General features: G+C 51.9%; 6 protein-coding genes across 6 annotated transcripts; 4 read left to right on the top strand and 2 right to left on the bottom strand.

Moving 5' to 3' along the window:
- Positions 1-81: 81 nt before the first annotated feature.
- Positions 82-1206, bottom strand: J4E93_003622 (uncharacterized protein; the record flags this gene model as incomplete). Its single annotated transcript, XM_049341556.1, has 1 exon — positions 82-1206. One exon carries the CDS (start codon positions 1204-1206, stop codon positions 82-84), a length of 1125 nt encoding a protein of 374 aa, XP_049201061.1.
- Positions 1207-1851: 645 nt separating this feature from the next.
- Positions 1852-2683, top strand: J4E93_003621 (uncharacterized protein; the record flags this gene model as incomplete). The annotated part of the gene is made up of 2 exons (XM_049341555.1): positions 1852-2017; positions 2073-2683. 2 exons carry the CDS (start codon positions 1852-1854, stop codon positions 2681-2683), a joined length of 777 nt encoding a protein of 258 aa, XP_049201060.1.
- Positions 2684-7111: 4428 nt separating this feature from the next.
- Positions 7112-10519, bottom strand: J4E93_003620 (uncharacterized protein; the record flags this gene model as incomplete). The annotated part of the gene is made up of 3 exons (XM_049341554.1): positions 7112-9815; positions 9868-10333; positions 10390-10519. The coding sequence occupies 3 exons, from the start codon at positions 10517-10519 to the stop codon at positions 7112-7114; spliced, it is 3300 nt and encodes a 1099-aa protein (XP_049201059.1).
- A 286-nt stretch (positions 10520-10805) lies between these two features.
- J4E93_003619 (uncharacterized protein) lies at positions 10806-12430 on the top strand (the record flags this gene model as incomplete). Its single annotated transcript, XM_049341553.1, has 3 exons — positions 10806-10837; positions 10947-12132; positions 12194-12430. The coding sequence occupies 3 exons, from the start codon at positions 10806-10808 to the stop codon at positions 12428-12430; spliced, it is 1455 nt and encodes a 484-aa protein (XP_049201058.1).
- Positions 12431-13315: 885 nt separating this feature from the next.
- J4E93_003618 (uncharacterized protein) lies at positions 13316-15085 on the top strand (the record flags this gene model as incomplete). Its single annotated transcript, XM_049341552.1, has 4 exons — positions 13316-13478; positions 13531-13681; positions 13735-14986; positions 15044-15085. The coding sequence occupies 4 exons, from the start codon at positions 13316-13318 to the stop codon at positions 15083-15085; spliced, it is 1608 nt and encodes a 535-aa protein (XP_049201057.1).
- A 651-nt stretch (positions 15086-15736) lies between these two features.
- J4E93_003617 (uncharacterized protein) lies at positions 15737-18161 on the top strand (the record flags this gene model as incomplete). The annotated part of the gene is made up of 3 exons (XM_049341551.1): positions 15737-16150; positions 16207-17001; positions 17106-18161. The coding sequence occupies 3 exons, from the start codon at positions 15737-15739 to the stop codon at positions 18159-18161; spliced, it is 2265 nt and encodes a 754-aa protein (XP_049201056.1).
- Between the last annotated feature and the right edge of the window lie 961 nt (positions 18162-19122).

The raw sequence follows: 19122 nt of genomic DNA, 5'->3' as shown, positions 1-19122 counted from the left end.
TCAGCTACATAATGCTGTATGACACAAGCTCTATACTTGGTAGCTGTGACATCTATGCCTTCCTGTCTCCATGCCACCCTCCTACTTCCTCCTCTCAAACACAAACAGCGCCTCGTCCTTGCCCGCAAAACTCGGCAACGGCATTCTTAGCACCAACTCAAACTGCTTAAGATTCTTCTCCACCCACTCATCAACCACCATATCCTGAAACCCCGTAAACCCATTCCCGTTCTGCGTCCCCGCAACCACAATCCTATCTCCAGCGAACGCCTTAAGCAGCGGGCCCGTGAAACCCCCTGTTGCCTGCGGATAAACAAGCAACAATACGCATCCCTTCCCGCCATCATGCCGTTTGAGATACTCCTTCCCATCCATAATAACCGTATCTTTAATCCACGTCACCCGATACTCACTAACCTGATTATCAATAGCCCGTACATCAAGTCCCTTCTCCGTACCAATATGCGAAACAGGGAAGTTGCGGAGCATATACGTCCAATACCCATTTCCACTCCCTACATCCAGGATAGGCAACACATCTTCCTTTGCCGGCCGCGCCGGCTGAGCCAGTTTAGCCAAAACGTGCAAAGCGGCGTAAGACGGGACGACGCAGCCGAAGTGGTGATAGAAGATTGGGAGAATGTGATGCGATATCCGCGTGTTTGTTGTTGATGGTAGAGGACCCGCCCATTCTAGTTCTTCGCAGGAGTAGGCCCACAGATCGAGGTAGGGGTTTTTGTGTTGGCGGGGTGCTTTTTTGGGGTCTCTTCTCGCTGGGAGCAGGGTTTGGGTCGAGGTGTTGAGGAAGCGGGTTGTTAGGTGGTTTCCTATGCGTTTGCGCAATGTGTCGGCTTTTGCGGATTTGGTGAAGTTGTTTAGGGCTGTGGGGAGGTTGTTTTGGGGTGAGAAGAGGGTGGTGTAGGCTTGGATTTCTTCTGGCGTTGGGTATTGGGGCGGGTCGAAGGCCTTTCCTTCGTCGTCATGATACCATCCATGGAGACCATGGGCTCGCTTCGCTTCGATGGCTCTTTGGGTCGCGTGGAGGGTTGTTTCGGCTTGGGCGCGGTAGATGTATTTGTCGGTTGGGGGGATGCCGAAAGATTCTCCTATACATTGTGCTAATGGCTTGTTGCTGTGGGTTGGAGAGTATTCTTCCTCTGTCCAGGCCTCGAAGAATGCATCGGGATTGAAGTTGGTCAATGCCATGGTTGATTTACGGGTAGATGCCGATCCGCGATTACACTTGCAAACCTGCACAACCACCAGTACAGTTGGTAATCCGCACTTCCAACTCTTCCTCGTGTCGGTACGTTAACTCAGAACGGTAGTAAGTAAACAACGCGCGAATCGCAATAGTTTGGTCGTAGTGCTGTGATCGGACCTGTTCCGCAACGCTTTCGGCAAGCGTCCAATGAGGGCTAGCTGAGAAAGAAGCAGGGGTGATTCCGTCATCCATCGGTAATCCGCCTGGTCAGCAAGCGTCTTCTCTCTTCCCCACAAGACGCTGTTACTAACCTGACCGTGCCTTAGTCACTCATTGCAAATGCGATGCGCGAAGTCAATGAAGCTTCGACATGATGCGCGAACTAACCCTCCCCCTACTAACACCTATAAAGAGGCCTCGACGCTCTCGATGCCAGGATTCTTCCTTTCGTGATGACAGACACACCTGGTGAACATCGCTCTACTACAACAGACACATCGTACTCGACAACCACAAAGACACTTACAGTAGTCATTGGTCTTTTCGCAATCATCCTGGCTTTCTCAAGCACTTTCCGCAGTATCTGGTTCCCTGCTGTTCTTACTAAACCCACCACACGCGCAATGTCGACCGCAGGCCCAACCTCAATGAAGCTCACCAAGCGCGGTTGGTCGCAACGCGGACATGCCGACCACGACTGGCTGTACACATACCACACTTTCTCCTTCGCCTCGTACTATGACCCCAGACACGAGAGCTTCGGCCCGCTGAGGGTCATCAACGAAGACAGAGTAAAGGCCGGCACCGGTTTCGGTACGACACGCCATTCCCTATTCACGTTGTAGTCATTTCTAACACTACCAAACAGGAACGCACAGCCACGCCGAGTTCCTCATCTTCAGCTACATCGTCAACGGCGTCCTCGAACACAAAGACAGCATGGGCAACCTCGAAAACCTCAAGCGCGGCGAAGTCCAATTCACCTCCGCCGGCACGGGCATCCGCCACTCGGAATACAACCGCAACACCGACTCCGAAGTCCACTTCCTCCAGATCTGGGCCAAGCCCAACAAGCGCGGTCTGAAGCCGCATTACGAGACGAAGAAGTTTACCGACGAGGAGAAGACGGATAACTTGGTTAGGATAATGGAGTCTACGGATCGGTTGGAGAAGAGCAAAGGCGCAATTGGGCTGCAGGCTGATCTTAGCATGGATGCGTCGATTTTGAGCCCGGGCAAGAAGGTTGTTCATGAGCTTGTTGCTGAGGGGCCGAGGAAGCTGTTTGCTCATGTTGTTATGGGTGGACGGTCGCAGCCTAAGCAGGGTGGAGCGCAGATCAAGATTGGGGATCAGGTGTTTGGGGAGGGCGATGGCGCGTATATTGAGGGTGTGAGCGGGCCTGGCAAGATTGAGATTGAGAGTGTGGGCGAGAAACCCGCTGAGTTTTTGTTGTTTGATATGGGGCCTCAGGATGCGTAGATAGGTTTGATTTCATTCTAGCGACTGACACTTCTCATAGTAATGCGAATGTACATTCTCAATAAAGTCTTGCATCTCATTCCCATGCCGCTGTCCATCCAAATTACTCCGCATCCGACATTTCGCCTGGCGCTCTGACTTCGACCACAGGGGGTCCACATATCACTATTCTCAACTTCTCCAGGATCGTATCAAGCACACTGCTATTTCGCCAGCCGAAAATCTGTGGTGTATTGAAAGTCGCTAGAGGGACTTCGGATATCGTAGCCACGCTGCAGGTGACGGCGACCATGTATATTCCGATGCTGGTAGCATGCGCTCCAATCGACGGCGGTAACACCAGTGGAATATACATTCCGGCGAGATCCTCGTGTGGCTCGAGTTTCATGGTGCTTTCGTGCATGTTGGCCGTTTCACTTGAGTGAGGGTGGGATGGAGGAGAAGTAATTGTTATATACATGATTTTAATTTATCGTTCGGTAGGATGATGGTCTTCTAGCTAACACTAGTAAAACATTTTGTTTTTTTAGAGACTATGCGATCACTCAGCCTCCTGTTCGATGGCTGATCAAACGCCAGAGACAAGATTTCACACAAACGACACAAACGCATCGGCGTACTCCTCTGATCGCCAGCTCATGACCTGCGCACCACCAACGCCTCCAGACACAAACGCTAGAAATCTCATCATTCCCTTGTTCAGTGCCCAGCATCCGACCACCTCACAGGTGTCGCCGCTTTATAATCCGGCTCGATCAACACACGCTGTGTCGATGAAGCGTCACTGCCAATCGACCCGCTTTCGTCATCAGCGTAATACCCCGATGAGCCTTCCGAAGGCGTTCTCCTGAGACCAGGTGTTCTATCTCGTGCAAGGACGACGCCACAGCCATATATTACACAACACAGTGCTGCGATGAGGATGCCTATCAAGACACCTATCGCGAAGTAGGGAAAGTATGGGGGTAAGGTTGGAGGGTGTTGGTTTGGGTTTTAAATTATACCTGCCATGATTCGTGGTCGGGCGAGTGGATGGATGGTGGTTATTTTGTGACTGACTAGAGTTATTGGAAGGGCTAATGTAGCGTAGTAGCAGGGGATTATATATACTTATTCCAGCTTGCCCAGGATATCATGTGGCTGCGTCAGCTTGCCAGATCCGCATAATACGCGCATCTAAGTCCTCCCCCCAGCGTTTGTTTCCCTTATCAGCTTTGCCTTAACGACCTCAAGGCTTTTTATCCCATAGGTCTTCTAGTACATCTTTCCTTTTCGTCTTATTCACCACGTCGTTCGTAAAAGGATTTCCACAGTCATACCTCAAGTCACTGTGCAATACTCGCGCTTCACTACCCTTACTGACAGCATCTACTTCGTGGCTGGGGCTCGGAGACATGTCGTAATGGGACGACGAATTGCTGATGTCTGATCGGACACTGTATCTAGAGCTCGATGGATACGCTGGCCCTGGTACAGTAAGGCGTTGTGCGTCACGATGCGATGGTGGCTGCACTTCTTCCTGTATAGATGTGGCTTGAGGCACATTAGATATATTGCGCAGACCATGCTCTTCATCTCTTCCATGAGATCGGTGGTGGAGGGATAGAAGTAGCCTAAAGGTGAATATGATTTGGATGATGAGGACGAGGAGAATGACTAGGCAAATTACTGCTATGCTTTCGATCTCCATGTCGCTGTTGTTGAAGGATGAGTGATGGGCATGAGATTCAGACGAAGGAATGAGTGAGAGATGTATCTATCGTGAGCACACGTACGCGCTACGCGTTGTTATGATGATATTGACAGCAGATCAGCCAACGCAGGACGAGACGTCTGGAAAGGAAGTCTATTCCAAATCCAAATGTAAATCACACAATGACGTCTCAAGCGCATAGAGTTGACCAATTCTTCATGTTCCCTAACTCCGCGACTTCCTTCCTTTCTTTCTCTCAGCGCCAACACTTCTCACTGCATACGTCCGTGACACACAGGTCCCAACCACCTCGCTCTTCCTATCAGAAACCACCGAAACCATCAAACCCGTTGCTAACCGTAATACACCACCCCCGGATGCGCATTTTCCGCCGTCTGCGTCGGTCTCGGCCGCGTCGTTCTATAATCGTAGTATAAGTCTGACTGAGGATCTTTTTTCTTAGGTCCAGCGTGGTAGTTGCGCGTCCTGATCTTCATGCGTCGAAGCCACTCTTTGAAGAGAATCCAACGCCATATGAGGGGGGTTGGGGAGTTGGGCATATCCAGTAGGTGAGACTTTACTGCTAGGTTGTGGTACCGCGAGCTTGAAAGGTTTTTGGGTGGTGCACAAGATGTGGGGAAGACGATGTCGCGAGAGATATGCAAAGAGATAGATGGTATAACAGGATTAGTGAAGTCATTAGTAGATGACACTTATCGTCACGACTGGTGGGGTGCATGTGTCACTCATCAGACACTTCACATCGTGAGGACGCCCACGTCCACGTTCATGATCATGAAGTAGAATAGAAGAAGAGAGTGACGAATAGACATTCAGTTCCAGGTACACGACCAACTATCTTTTTCGGTGGCATCATTGATAGCTTGAATGCCCGTGTTACTCGGTACACTTGATCGTCTTGTTCCTTCCAACGAGTTGATTGTATGGCATCTTGTGCACAACCGCGGTATGAAATGGGCACGTGTCCCTTGCACGATGGTTATCCTCAGCTGCGCACTGGCATTGGCTCCTTGACGGTGATAAAGATTAGATAAGATACGAACGGGACGGCGAGGCAAAGGCCGAACAGCATGAGGATTTCGTATAACTGATTCATTGCAGGCGCGGATAATGTTCTGGGTGTGCTTGATCGAGATACGCTTACGCGTTGGGTATTTGGTACAGTGTATGAGGTTTTGCGGAAAGAATAGAAGACTAGGTCAGGTAGTTTCCCATCGTGTAAATACCACAGTCGTCCAACCATCACCACCGCTGCCAGCGCATCGCGCCTTCTGGTACCGCAAAGCGCTAGCCACACCACTCCTCCGCATAGTCTTGTGTCACTCTCCGTCCTACCTCTTCCCAGGCCACCGCTCACCCAAGACATAACTATATCGCCCCCTCTTCTCAATCCGCGCATCCTCGTCACACAATTCCCCTTCATCGAACCGCTCATACCGTGGTAAAGCCGAGACTTCACTGCTTCTTCTCGTCACTGCTCGTGATGGCCTCTGCAACCTTATTGCGCCGCCTTCTAAATCAATTCTTGTTGATCCTTGTATCAAATCGGCGAATTCATGTTCACCATCTCGCTGGACCCGTCGATCATGCATTTTCATGCAGACTTTGTAGATGATGCGAAGGACGATTAGACCCGCACTGATGATGACCATAACCCATAGTGCTTTGGCGTTGGGCCAAGTGAAGTCGGAGGCTGAGGTATCGTAGTTGCTGTCTGGGGTTGTCATGGCTGTGACGATGAAGAAGGTAGTATACAGGAGTTTCTAGAAGACATCGTGAATGACAAAAGGGCACATTGCACTTGAAGAACGGTAGAGATAGTTTGAAGATATCCGAACAGCAAGCTGCTTCGCTGGCGAGGAACCGGAAGCCGTGCTGGCAAACGCGCAAACGCAGTTTAAGCGTGGGGAACGACACCTAGCGACACTTTGTCGTGACAACATCTTCACGTTTCTCGGTTCGAGAAGCAAACACTAATTTCTAACTTTGCCATACATTGCATGTAACCATATCGACGTTACATCTCACTATACTAGATCAACCCTCCTTCTCATCAGCATCCGGCTGATCCTCGTCGTGATAATCATTGACTCTCGGTCCCTCAGGTCCTTCAAGCGATTCGTCTACTTCGCGAAAAGCATCTACAAAATCTATTCGCGCTAGGACGATGTCCAGATAGAGTGAGAGAGCAAGAAAGCCTGCGATGAGCCAGGTAGAGGTTTCTGTCATGGTTAGGTGCAAGACGTTGTATTGAGATGTGTTTTGAGAAATCTTTTTGAGAGCGTAAGAAGTGAGATGATGGGGAATAAAACAGCAGGAGTAGGAATAAAGACATACAACCAGTACAGAGGAGGACGGGGAGTACTAGCCAAACGGCCGTACCAGAAACCGAACTCTGATGAGCAAACACCCGAATCGGGTAAGTGACCAAGGCGTCTACGTGTGTTCCAAACATCCTTCATTGCGAACGGGGTACTAGCTTCATCTATCCTAGTAATGTACAATGTCAAGTGTAGGTACTCAAGACAGTGCTCTACACTAGCGTCATTATCAATGACTAGATAGAACACGTCCACGAAAGTGCAGACTTTGTTGACCTTCATAGACATGTTCTATCCAGTCATTGATAACAACGCTGATATAGAGCAACTCACGTAATGATACCTGTGTCTTATGGTCCTTCTTTATCATGTCATCTCCATTTTCCGTTCCCATCATCTCTTGCTGTCCTTCAGATACGCATTCCAATCAGTCTTCTCGCCCTGGACATCAACTCCCGTCACGCCGTCCCCCTCTGTCCAACCCTGCCACTTCTCCAAGCCAAACAGATGACGCATAGTAGGCCGACCATGGGGGCAAGCCCACGGCTTGTCCATACTGCCCATGTGTCGAACAATCTCCCGCATGCGTGGCGTCTGAAGGGTCTTACCAATCATCGCCGAACTTCTGCACGCGCGGCTTGCGAGTAACTTCCTGACCTTGGAGGGGCGTGGTATATGCGACGATGTGGACATGAACGAAGACTGCGGGCTTTCTATGATGAGCGCCAGTAGTTCCTCTAGATCTGTAGGTGTAAAGGTGACTTCTTTTGACATTGGTAATGAGACCAACTGCGCATGGTTATCTGCGCCAGTTTCGTCCTCGGTGTCTAGATCGACAACAAAGCCGTTTGCGGTGAGTGAGGGTTTGTTCGCGCGGATGACTTCCTTCTCCACGGCAGTCAGCTCGAGAGGGTGTGGGTGGACTAGTCGTTGTGGCACTAGCGTTGTCGTGGCCGCGAGACGCTCAAAATTGTACTTCTCGTCACTCGCATGCTGGTCGATGATGAAGAGGTCCGACGTGGGTGATGTGGATGTAGGCGGCCGTACAGCGATGATGAAGCCAAGATTGAATTGACCAATGATGCGCATTTCATTGAAGTCGGCTTTCGTTACTGTAAGGCTGAGACGTTCTTCCGGGTCTTCCTGATTCAACTGGGTGCTTGTCGGTAGCGCAGTCGCCTCATCGATCTCCGCCACCGACGCCTCGATGGATGCCTGCACATTTTGCAGGTGCCTAGCAATAGCATCTACATCTGTCTCGACGACACGCTCAAGATTAATGGTCCAATACTTCTTCTGGGTGACCTTGAACAGTTTGTTGGCCCGCTTCAGGTTCATTTCAGTGGGCCGGGCTGCAGCTTCTTCAGCGTCAGCAATGAGCTGCGCAATCTTCGCTTCTTCTCTCTCTTTCTTTTCGGAATCTTCTATATACTCATCATCATCCGTGATCTCGGCTTCAGCTTCAGCTTGAGGCTGTGCTTCACCATCAGATGAGGATTCCTCTTCTGGAGCTTCTTCGGTAATAACTGTTGCGCGCGGCGGTGGAGCGCTGGATGAGGCAGCGATATCGTCCGTCCGCGGTTCCTCAAAGCCGCGGGACGGCAGGCGCTTATGCGGAGATGGAGAGCGTACAGGTGCATCAGACATAAGACTGTCTTGCACGACTTCAGTCTCGTCCTCCCTCTCGTCCTCGTCATCCTCCTCCTCCTCACTACTTTCAGCTTGGGTACCCGGTGCTGCAAAGCCGCTTAAACCCTTTTTGAATAGACTCCTCTTTGGCGTCTGATTCAGCGGCTTACCAGAGAGAGAGAACTTGGGTGTGTGTATCCTAGAGCGTTTGGCAGCCATCGATTGACTCCCCGTACCGATTGTGGAAACCGTCGTCGTGTCACCAACAGTTATAGTAGCTTGTTGGATTGGCGTCCGCATTGGACGCATGCGATCAAAGGCGTTTTGGATAGTACTTTGTGACCAGGACTTCTGCGGCGTTTGTACTATGGCCGGGATTGGCTGTTGTCCATCGTCATCGTCATCAGTGGGTTCTATCTGCTTTGACGAAATGAGTGGCTCCCGCGTGTGAGGACTCTGAGATGCTATGCGGGCATTGAAATCTTGTACGATTTTCGAAGGTTGTGAAAGCCTGACCGGAACCCCTGCTGCTTCGTCTTCTGGTACAAACAATGGTGACTGTGACCTTGAGCGCGCTAGCTCGACCTGATCCTTCTTCTCAGGTGGAGGGCTGCGTGGAGGGAAATGTGAATCGGACATGGGCTCTTCGGGTGACCCTCTGTTCTTGGGGGAACTGGCTCTTCTAGGTTTTACCATCGGACGGACCGTTCGTTCTTCGGAATCCCTGCCAGCAAAGCGCTCAATGAGACTTGCCTTTACGAAGCCTGGACGGACATTCATATCGGGCGTGTCTTGAGGAGATGGCAATTCACCTCTTTTTGGAGTCCTTTGGGAAGGCTCAACAGCATCTTCCGATTCATTTCGGTCGCCTGCAAATGTCGAGGTAGTGCTTTCCTGGGGTTGTATTGTTGGCGGCTTGAAGGCGGATGTGGGTGTCTTCTTGCCCAAGAGTTGAGCTTGGGGTACACTCTGATCATGGCCCTCAAATAACTCTAGAAGAGCGTCCTTGAGGTTCTCCAATAGGGTAGTCTGGTCGTGGAGCATGATGGTCCGCTTGTCTGGACTCACATTGACATCGTAGGCATTTGTGTCGAGCTGGATGTCTGCAAACACAAAAGCCGACTGCGTGATGTTATAGGATTTGTAGACCTCATTGATCGCCTTGGCAACTTGCGGCAGAGCACAAGGCCGCGAATTCACAAAGAACATCTGTCGGTCTGATGTCTGGCGACCTTCACCTACAACAGGGCGGGAGATATGGCCCACTATCTTGACTGTTTTTGAACCTGTTTCCTCTTGTGTGCTCCAGTTCTTCGCACTCTGTGTGGCACCCGGCCGGCTCGAAGGGTCCATGACGAATTCGAGACTCAGAGGAATCAGGGCAGCAACCGTCTTTGCGCCGTAGACATTAGAGATGTTGTCTCGCGTACTCGCATTCGCGTTGGTCGAAAAGGCCACCGTCTTCTTTCTTGACAGAGTCAGCACGATGGATGGGTGGAGGGTATTGGATCTGCGCTCACGCTTTCGGTATCTGATTGCTCACAGAGAACTTGACGCCTACGCTTATGCAAGCGTATGCGTTCAGCAGCTGCAGCACTTTGTTGTATTCCCGCTTGATGTTCCTCTCGAGCTCCTTCCGCCGTACAGGTAGGTTGTAGAACAGTGTCTCAACCACGACCGTTGTACCCTGCTTGGCTGCTACCACCGACGTCCCCTTCAGCTTCCCCGACTGCTCGAATTCCAGCTTTGTACCCTTTGGACCATCGGAAGGCCGGGCTGTAATGATGTGAAAGTTGGAGAGCGCGCATAGCGACGACAGTGCCTCACCACGGAAGCCGAATGTCTGGAGGGACGAGAGGTCGTCGTAGGTAGCGAGTTTGGAGGTATAGTGCTTGAGTGCGATGGTTTCGTAGTCGTCTGGCGAAATGCCAGAGCCGTTGTCTTGTACTTCTATGGCATCCAGGCCGTAGTTCTTGAAGCGCACCTCTGCGTTCGTTATCAGTCATCGCACGTCACCCAGAAACCGTGGGGCAAACACATACCAACTGATGTGGCGCCTGCATCGATGCTGTTCTCGACAAGCTCTTTGCAGACAGACTCCAGACCAACAATGACCTGACCTGACTGGATCTGATGCACAGAGCGGCCCTCGATGGCCTTGATGGTGGCCATGTCAACCCATGCCGAGGTGACGTCCTGGAGACGATGGAATGCGGACGGCGTGACTACGCGACGCGTTTCGGGCTAGCCAATGGACGTGACGCGCTAAATGTGGGGGTCAACCGGTCGCACTCCGCACTGATGAGCTTCACCCTGCACGTTTCAGACTTGAAAATAAATCGAGTGCGCCTTTGACACATTTCAAACTTCGGGCTTCAGACTTCAAATTTCCTCCCTCTTCGCATGCAAGATGAATGATCCAAATGAGCTTGAACAGCTCCAAGCGGTTGTCCGTCGGATGGCCGTGCAATCGCAATTCGAACAAGATCTGTGAGTGCCAGAAATAACCGCGTCCGTGCCGTAGGCGTCGCATGTCCTAGCTATGACAGGCTTGCACAACGACTCGCACCATTCATTCGAGTAGCTGACGTTCCCGCAGAATCATTAAAAAGAAGCTCGAGCTTGAACAGACCAACAAGGCAGCACGTGCCAATGATGTTGTGTATCAGAAGTATCTACGCTACTACGCAATGAAGGACTGCCTGCGGCTCATGAATCTGATGCATCAAAAGCTCCCCGTAGAGCTGCGCGACTTGGTGTACGAGTTCCTCTGCGTTGAACCTGACCGTCCGATCCCGGTTGGCCCATACTATCACTTCCGCAAATACGATAAGCCTTTTCACGATCCATTACAGAGAGAACATTACCACGGCCTCGTGGGACCAACAATTTCGTTCGGGGGGCCACCACCAGCTCCTTACCGCGCTATCGCTGGCAACAATTCGAACGCCGATGTGAAGACAGGGAAAGCCCATGATAGCAACGATGTGCAATTGAGCCTGGATCTTACAGAGCGCATCGCGAACTTGGAGTTAATCCATCGGGATTATGAACTGAATTTGGTCGACGACGATAATATTACTGTCCTCCCTGACGGCCGAGTCAGAGAAGAACACACACACAAGCCACCGAGGGATATGCCACTTCCATCCAGCCATTTTCTGGACCCCAGATACGTTGGTGCGGAAGCTGCGTATGAGATACAGAAGACATACTACGCGCTTAATACGTTTTCCATATGCAGCGTTGAGCGAGCTATATTCGGCTTTTCCGAGAACCACTCCGGCCAAAACATTGTGGGATACGTTGACGAAGATGGTACCCCCTGGGATGTACCGGAGGCCGTTCAGACCAAACCACTGTTGTACCCCAGGAACCACATTAGAAATCTCCAGGTTCGCGTCAAATTCGAACAGTTCAACGAAGTTATGCACAGAGATCATTTCACGGAGCTTGATAAATACTCCTACGAACGACGCTTCCTCCGCTTCACTGAGCAAAACTTGCAAGGTCTCAGCCAATTTCTGAGAGAGCGATCCAAGCACGATATCAACATCGAATTTGTTGTTATGACTGAACTCCCAGAATTCACAGATCCCGACTTTGGATTGAGCGCTAAATGCAACTACGTGAATTTCCTGCAATCTATCAGGAACTGGGTTTATATCATGAAGTATGACTGTGACAACATCTCTGTCAAGGTCACGCATGATGACCCAGTCGTGTCGGTTTTTCCGCGTGACATCACAGGGATATTCGGATTGACCCAAAAGCAATGGGAGCAAGTAAGTATAGCAATCGCCAACGTCAGGCTAAGTGTCCAAGATTGAGCTAACGGTAATACAGGAGAAAGCCATTCATCAAGATGAAAACACCTGGGTGGCACAATTTTACCTTGCAATCCCATTTATGGATCCGGACGACGTTTCGTTTGGCTATCCCGCTATTGAGGTAGACCTTATGCTTCGCGAGCGATGGGGCATGGACTCGATTACAGCTACCGAGGCCACACTGCCCATCACAGAAGGCAGATATTGGCCCAGTTCCATCAACGCGGTGCCTCTTGATCGCAGGTGGGACTAGAGGGAATGGAGAAAAGTGAATACCCTATAGCTTACATTAACGTGGGATCTTCTATCCTATATCTTCTGTTCCGGTGTAGTCTTCAGATTTGTTCGGGGTTCCCTTGTATGAGGTGCCATCAATAGTACCGACGCTTTCATGTTCATAGATGACGACTACTACTGTCAAACCAGGTATGGCCTTGTCGCTGTTTGACGTTGCAGCGACACTCCCTACCGCGACCTTGGGAACATTGATGTTGGTAGCATGTAATTGGTTGACCCGAATATTAATACGATAGAATGGGCATACTTCACGGGTGGCGTGCTGGACATGCGATGCGCAGGCTCGAATTGGATGCCGTGCTTGCGGCGCGGACGAAGATGCCGATTGGCCGCGTGCCTGAAAACCAGGGCAAGAACTGTATGGGGCGGTCCCCGTGGTCCCTCGATCTCGAGATCTGAGACCTACAGTGGATTTCTAAGACAACGCACGACTTAGGCTTAGTCTCCGAACAACGTTACTGCATGTGCCGACGACACGCATGCGTCGTATGGTCGTATCCGCCGACCACAGATGCCGCGCTCTATACGGCAGCATCATCCATGGGCGTCCACTCGTCGCGCGCCCGGATGTGCTAAATCCGACTCGCCGGGCAGCGCCAGGCCTATAACGCACTAGAGTCCGAAAGTCGATGTGATTGACATGGCTCCTTTTGCAGTGGCCACCGCTCGCGCCAAGCCCTGCAATTAAACAATCAGAGATCCTCTTTTCGGCTTCGTCCTCGCGCGGGAATATAATACGGCGTCGATTGACTCCCCTTGGGTTCTCTACATCTTCCCCTCCGCGACCCTCGCGCCTGCCCCCGTACACAACACAGCGCGGCGCGATCCTAATCTCTTCGATATGGCGGTCAACGCGAGTTTCGTCTCGCCCACGGCGGATGCAAAAGTTGCGCATGTCCTCCAGCAATTCGATACCAACGGTCTCCTATCCTCCGTCTTCTCCGGCTTCAATGCCTGGAAGCTCGCTCTGACGCTTATCATAACGGCGGTGGCGTACGACCAGTGTAGGCATTACATGTGCTACGTTTGCGCCGGACATTGCTGACACTCGCGCAGTCAAATACATCTGGAACAAGGGCTCAATCGTCGGTCCCTCGTGGAAGATACCCTTCATCGGTCCATTCCTCGAGTCTGTCAACCCCGATTTCAAGAAGTACCACGAAAAATGGATGTCCGGTCCTCTCAGCTGCGTATCCGTCTTCCACAAGTACGCCGCCCTGTCACCTGCCATCAGTCTTTGCCTATACTAACCGCTCTCAGATTCGTCGTCATTGCCTCCACCCGCGACATGGCCCGCAAGATCTTCAACTCCCCCGCCTTCGTTAAGCCCTGCGTCGTCGATGTCGCGCAGAAGCTCCTCCGCCCTGAGAACTGGGTCTTCCTCGACGGCCGTGCCCACGTCGACTACCGCAAGGGTCTCAACAGCTTGTTTACTCGTCAAGCGCTCGAACAGTACCTACCGGGTCAGGAGGAAGTCTACAACACATACTTCAAGCGCTTTGTGGAGCTTTCGCAAGTAGAGAACAAGGGCAAGCACATTCCCTGGATGCAAGAGTTCCGCCTCATGATCACTGCGTTGAGCTGCCGTACCTTCGTCGGTCACTACTGCTCTGACGAGGCCGTCAAGAAGATCGCCGACGACTACTACCTGATCACTGCTGCGCTCGAGCTTGTCAACTTCCCTATCATTATCCCCTTCACCAAGACCTGGTACGGAAAGAAGTGCGCTGACATGGTCCTGGATGAGTTCTCCAAGTGTGCCGCAAAGAGCAAGGTCCGCATGGCTGCTGGTGGCAAGAAGGAGTGCATTCTCGACTTCTGGGTAGACAACATGATCGAGTCTGAGAAGTACCGCAAGAGGGTGGAAGCTGGCGAGAAGGTCGATGACTCCGAGAAGCCCGCGACTGTCATTCGCTGGTTCAGCGACCTTGAGATCTCCATGACCATCTTCACCTTCCTCTTCGCTTCCCAGGACGCTACCTCTTCTGCCGCCACATGGCTATTCCAGATCATGGCTGACCGCCCGGAGTACCTCGACAAGATCCGCGAGGAGAACATCAAGGCCAGAAACGGCGATGTCCACGGTACCCTTTCGCTTGACGCCATCGAGAAGTTGCAATGGACCCGCGCTATTGTCAAGGAGACCCTCCGCTACCGTCCCCCAGTCATCATGGTTCCTTACTTGGCCAAGAAGGACTTCCCTGTAACACCTGAATACACCGTTCCCAAGGGCTCCATGGTCATTCCTACCACATACCCGGCACTCCACGATCCTGAAGCATACCCCAACCCAGACTCGTTCGAGCCTGAGCGATGGATCACCGGTAACGCTGATCAACAAACCAAGAACTGGCTCGTATTCGGCACAGGTCCCCACTACTGCCTGGGCCAGACATACGCGCAAGCCAACCTCATGTTGATGATTGGCAAGGCGAGCATGTTGCTTGACTGGGACCACAAGGTCACCGATCAGAGTGAGGTGATCAAGGTGTTTGCCACCATTTTCCCTATGGTAAGTCCTATTGCGCACCATGCACATCTCTTCAGATCATTAGCTAACCGTCTCCAGGATGACTGCCTTCTTACATTCAAGGACCGAACAGCGGCATAAACAGTCAATGTTCTATTCAGCTACGTGATGCGCACATTGAGCGATCTTTTCTTGCATCTGCGTCCGTAGATTTCTGTGTTGAAAATTTGGTTCGTCCAAGGCAGAGGTACACTTGTACTCTGGTCTTGCATCTTTAGACATTAATGATTACGGCCCTTGGCGCTTCTTGAGAAGTAGCCCGTTGGCTTCATGAGTACAGTGTAAGCTGGGATGAATTAATACTGGGACGAGGAGAGGATAAGCTGGGGAGGAGACGGTCTTCTATAGGACGGCAATAATGGCATGGAGAAAGTATGAAGTCAAGAACAATCTTCGCGTGCTGTTGCAAAACGTGGTGGGTGGATTACAAGTTCAATGGTCCACATGTCTACCGCGGGCAAGGACTAAAGCTATGACCATGACCCTTGGAGTCCACTCCACATGCCGATTGTCTTCGTGTTTCCACCGCCTGCTTGCCCGCAGCCACATCTGCCCAGTCGCAGGATCTTCCCACGAATTGTCGTTTGTCGCTTCAACGCCATCATAACAGCGCGGTAGAGGTGAATGCCTGACCGATTGCGCACAGTCACGCTGCTTTCAACCGACACCCCAATACCAACAGTCGCAACGACGCAAGACGTCCAGCACGGATTCTGAGCAAAAGCGCACGTCATGGCGCCCACCGCCTCTCCCTCGGAGCGCGATCCTGAGCGCGTCGGACCACACCCGTCCTACATCGAGATCGCGAAGCCCTACATCCTGCAGTCGCGCATGCAGAAATGTCTCGCAGAGATCCATATGAGCGATGCCAAGGAAGATGCCGTGCGCTTGCAAGGCGTCGCCTGGATAGATCAAGTCCGGCGCGCGCTGCAGCTGCCTATCCGTACCTTCAACACAGCTGTGATCTACTACCATAAGTTCAGGCTATTACACGCGGACAATGAGTACAACTGGGCAGACGCGGCAGCTGCTGCACTCTTCACAGCCTGCAAGATTGAAGATACGTTAAAGAAGAGTAGGGAGATTCTTTGCGCCCATTGGAACCTCAAGGTTGGGCCTGGTGAGAGCCTAAGCAGCGATGATCCGGTATGCACCTACTGTGAGCGAGAGTAATCGCGAGTCCAAAGTTAACACATCAATAGCGCTTCGATAACCACTCCAAGCTTATCATCGGTCTCGAACGACTCATGCTCGAAAGCGCCGGCTTCGATTTCCGCAACCGATACCCCCAAAAGGTCATGGTCAAACTCGCTAGAGCTCTGCGTTTCGACGCGAAAGACGAGGCCAAGACGACCTGGAACCTGAGCATCGATTCATACAGGACCTTCGCGCCGCTGAAGCAGTCTACGCCGACCTTGGCCATTGCATGCTTAGAGCTTGCCGCACGATTGCACGGGAAGGATACCACCAAGTTCGTGGATGCGGGACCTGTGAGATACCACAAGTGGGCTACCAGCCGGGCAGAGGTTATGGAGACGCTCCTCGATATGCTCGATCTGTACACCCATCACCGCAGCGCCACTTCGGTTGGACCATCCTACACACTAGAACACTTCATCAATATCCGCATTGGGCTCAACCAGGAGGCTTCAGCAGCGCACATTCCACGTTATTCGCAGTACAAATCCGAGCAAGTTGCCGACTCAGAAGGCACAGCCAACGGCGCCAAGCCTCGCAATGGCATCGATCCTACAAGTCCACTTACCCCAGCTACTCCAGTCGCACTCTCGCCTGGCGCGGATCAAGCACCTAAGTCTGCAATCGGCATTCGTGGACAAAACGGCACGGTCAGGTTCATGTTGGACGCTGCCCGTGCGCACGGTGAGCGCGCCGAAGTTGAGAAGTTTCACAAGGTCGAAGAGGAGGAGTATGAGGTGGAGGTGCCGAACGATTCTAGGACAGATGAGCGGGAGAGAGATAGGGCAAGAGTCGGAAGAGTGCGTTGAGTATAAACATGGATTTTTGCGTGTGGATTTTGCTGTTTCTATTCTTTGCGCATCGTATTGCGCACGATAGAGGCGAAGCTAAATAATACTGATAGGACTCTATCGGCAGTCCCGATGACTGGTACAGTATTCCAGCCACAGTTGGTGATGCGAGGGATGGTGCGGGCAGTGAACGCGAAGGAGGGTATTGGGAAAGATTTCGCCAACGCTCGGAAGAGGCATCACTCGCTCAGTCGGCTGCTCACGTGGAAGAGAACGTGCATCCATCGAGAAGGGCCGCCAACTTCGACGACATTGACAGAGGCACCATACAACAAACGACCAATGACGATGCCATGACTGAATTCGACGACAGGAAGTCAGAAGACGGAGCACATAGCAAACGATCACGGAAACGCCCTCATGCACAGAAGCGGAAAAAGCTGGCCAAGCGGGGTGATGTCAGTGGTGATGAAGATACTCATCGGATGGAGACAAGCTACGAGAGTCATCCGCGAAAGCCGTCAGATTTATCCCACGACGAAGCAGATCATGAGCGAGGCTTTGACCAGACCGATCGGTTCACACCTCCGCATGACCCCCGAGATGGTCGCCTAAATTTCAGCCACCGAAGCCGCGATGGCACACGCGGAGGCAAGCGCCGCGAAAAGGGAGAACACTACCATGAGGCAGGTTATGGCAGCCGCAACCGGAAAGATCCGACACCTCCCTTTCAAGACCGATACCAGAAGCGCTCCTACTGGAGTGAAGCGCAAGTCGCTGAAGCACAAGGCAATGACGATACGTCACCGCAGAAAACTGTGATGCGCAACACGTCCGAAGAGCGAAATGAACCAGAACGACTAGCACCATTCATTCATCCGGACCGTATGGCGCAAGTCTCGCCAGAACCAGAGCATAGTCGAATTACGAGGCCCCAAGCACGTCATGAAACGCTTCCTACAGTAGATGCTAAGAAGAAGCAGCCGGCTAGCACGGATATGGCACTCTCCGCGAATGATGGGCATCAGTGGGCAGGTACCGGCAACGAGAACAGCAATGCCAGAGGACGAGGAAGAGTGAGGGGCAGAGGCAGAGGCAGAGGCAGAGGTGGAAGGGGTGGCTATCGTGGAGGTAGAAGCAGAGGCAGAGGCGGCAGCTCGGAGGAATGAGTCCACAGCTTGCTTGCTCCTTGTCTTTGTGGTGAAGAGAGATGTCAGGGGCGACGTCCTTGTTCTGGTTACTGGAGATTCTGGTCATGTAGGATAGGCTTTTGGATAGGAAAGCGAATGTACTTCGGCTTTCCAACTGGAGACAATGGTTTCGCTGTCAACACACCTCGTACTTTACTGGTGTTCCAAAACGTTTTTTTGTAGTTCCCTGAGAAAATGAGACGTGACTATGCAGTGGGCCCAAAGGGCTGCGGAATTACCGGGGATAAGCCCAACGTGGTAGCAGCCTCATGAACGTACGCCTCTCGACTGGATTTCAAAGCGTCATCTTGTGAATCGCCTGATTTGGACCCAGTAGATATTTGGCAAAAAAGAGAGAGTCATGATATTGCAGTTCCCTAAGGGCGGGAGGGCACCGAAATTGCTCGATTAGATTGCTGAGGTCATCTATTTCCGGACGGATTCCAGGCAAGGTGCCTCTGAAACATATGCCATGGCGCTGTTGACAAGGAAATCACGAAAGATGGTAATCAGTGTACCAGTGCGTTATGATTCTGGGCTTTGCAAGGCGTAGACTTGCCACAGATACCCAACTGGGGCACATGCAGCCATGCATTTTTCCGCTGCAAGGCCAAATCTAGTAGGTGAAATTACAAGTGACGATATTTCCCCCCGATCATGACCCACACCAGTCGCGGCGCTACCCAATGGTATGTATTGGGCCGCCGCGTTGTAATCCCCAGACGAGTGACTGGCAGTACCAGGAGAGATCAGTGGAGTCATGGCCTCGATTCTGGGGAAATCACAGAATTCAGCACATCGAGTTGTGCGGTACGAAAGCGAAAGGGCGCCGCAGCATGGCCAGTTTGGGCATTACAGGCTACTTCGCGCCACTGGTGGGCCGTGCTTTAGCGAGGAAAGCGCGACTGACCCCACCACTAGCTCTACTAAAAACCTTCGC

This window comes from Alternaria ventricosa (genome assembly GCF_023758065.1).
Source record: "Alternaria ventricosa strain BMP 2768 chromosome Unknown scaffold_5, whole genome shotgun sequence".
Taxonomy (NCBI): domain Eukaryota; kingdom Fungi; phylum Ascomycota; class Dothideomycetes; order Pleosporales; family Pleosporaceae; genus Alternaria; species Alternaria ventricosa.
The sequence above is the reverse complement of the archived record's forward strand: the minus strand, read 5'-3'. Positions and strand labels throughout refer to the sequence as shown.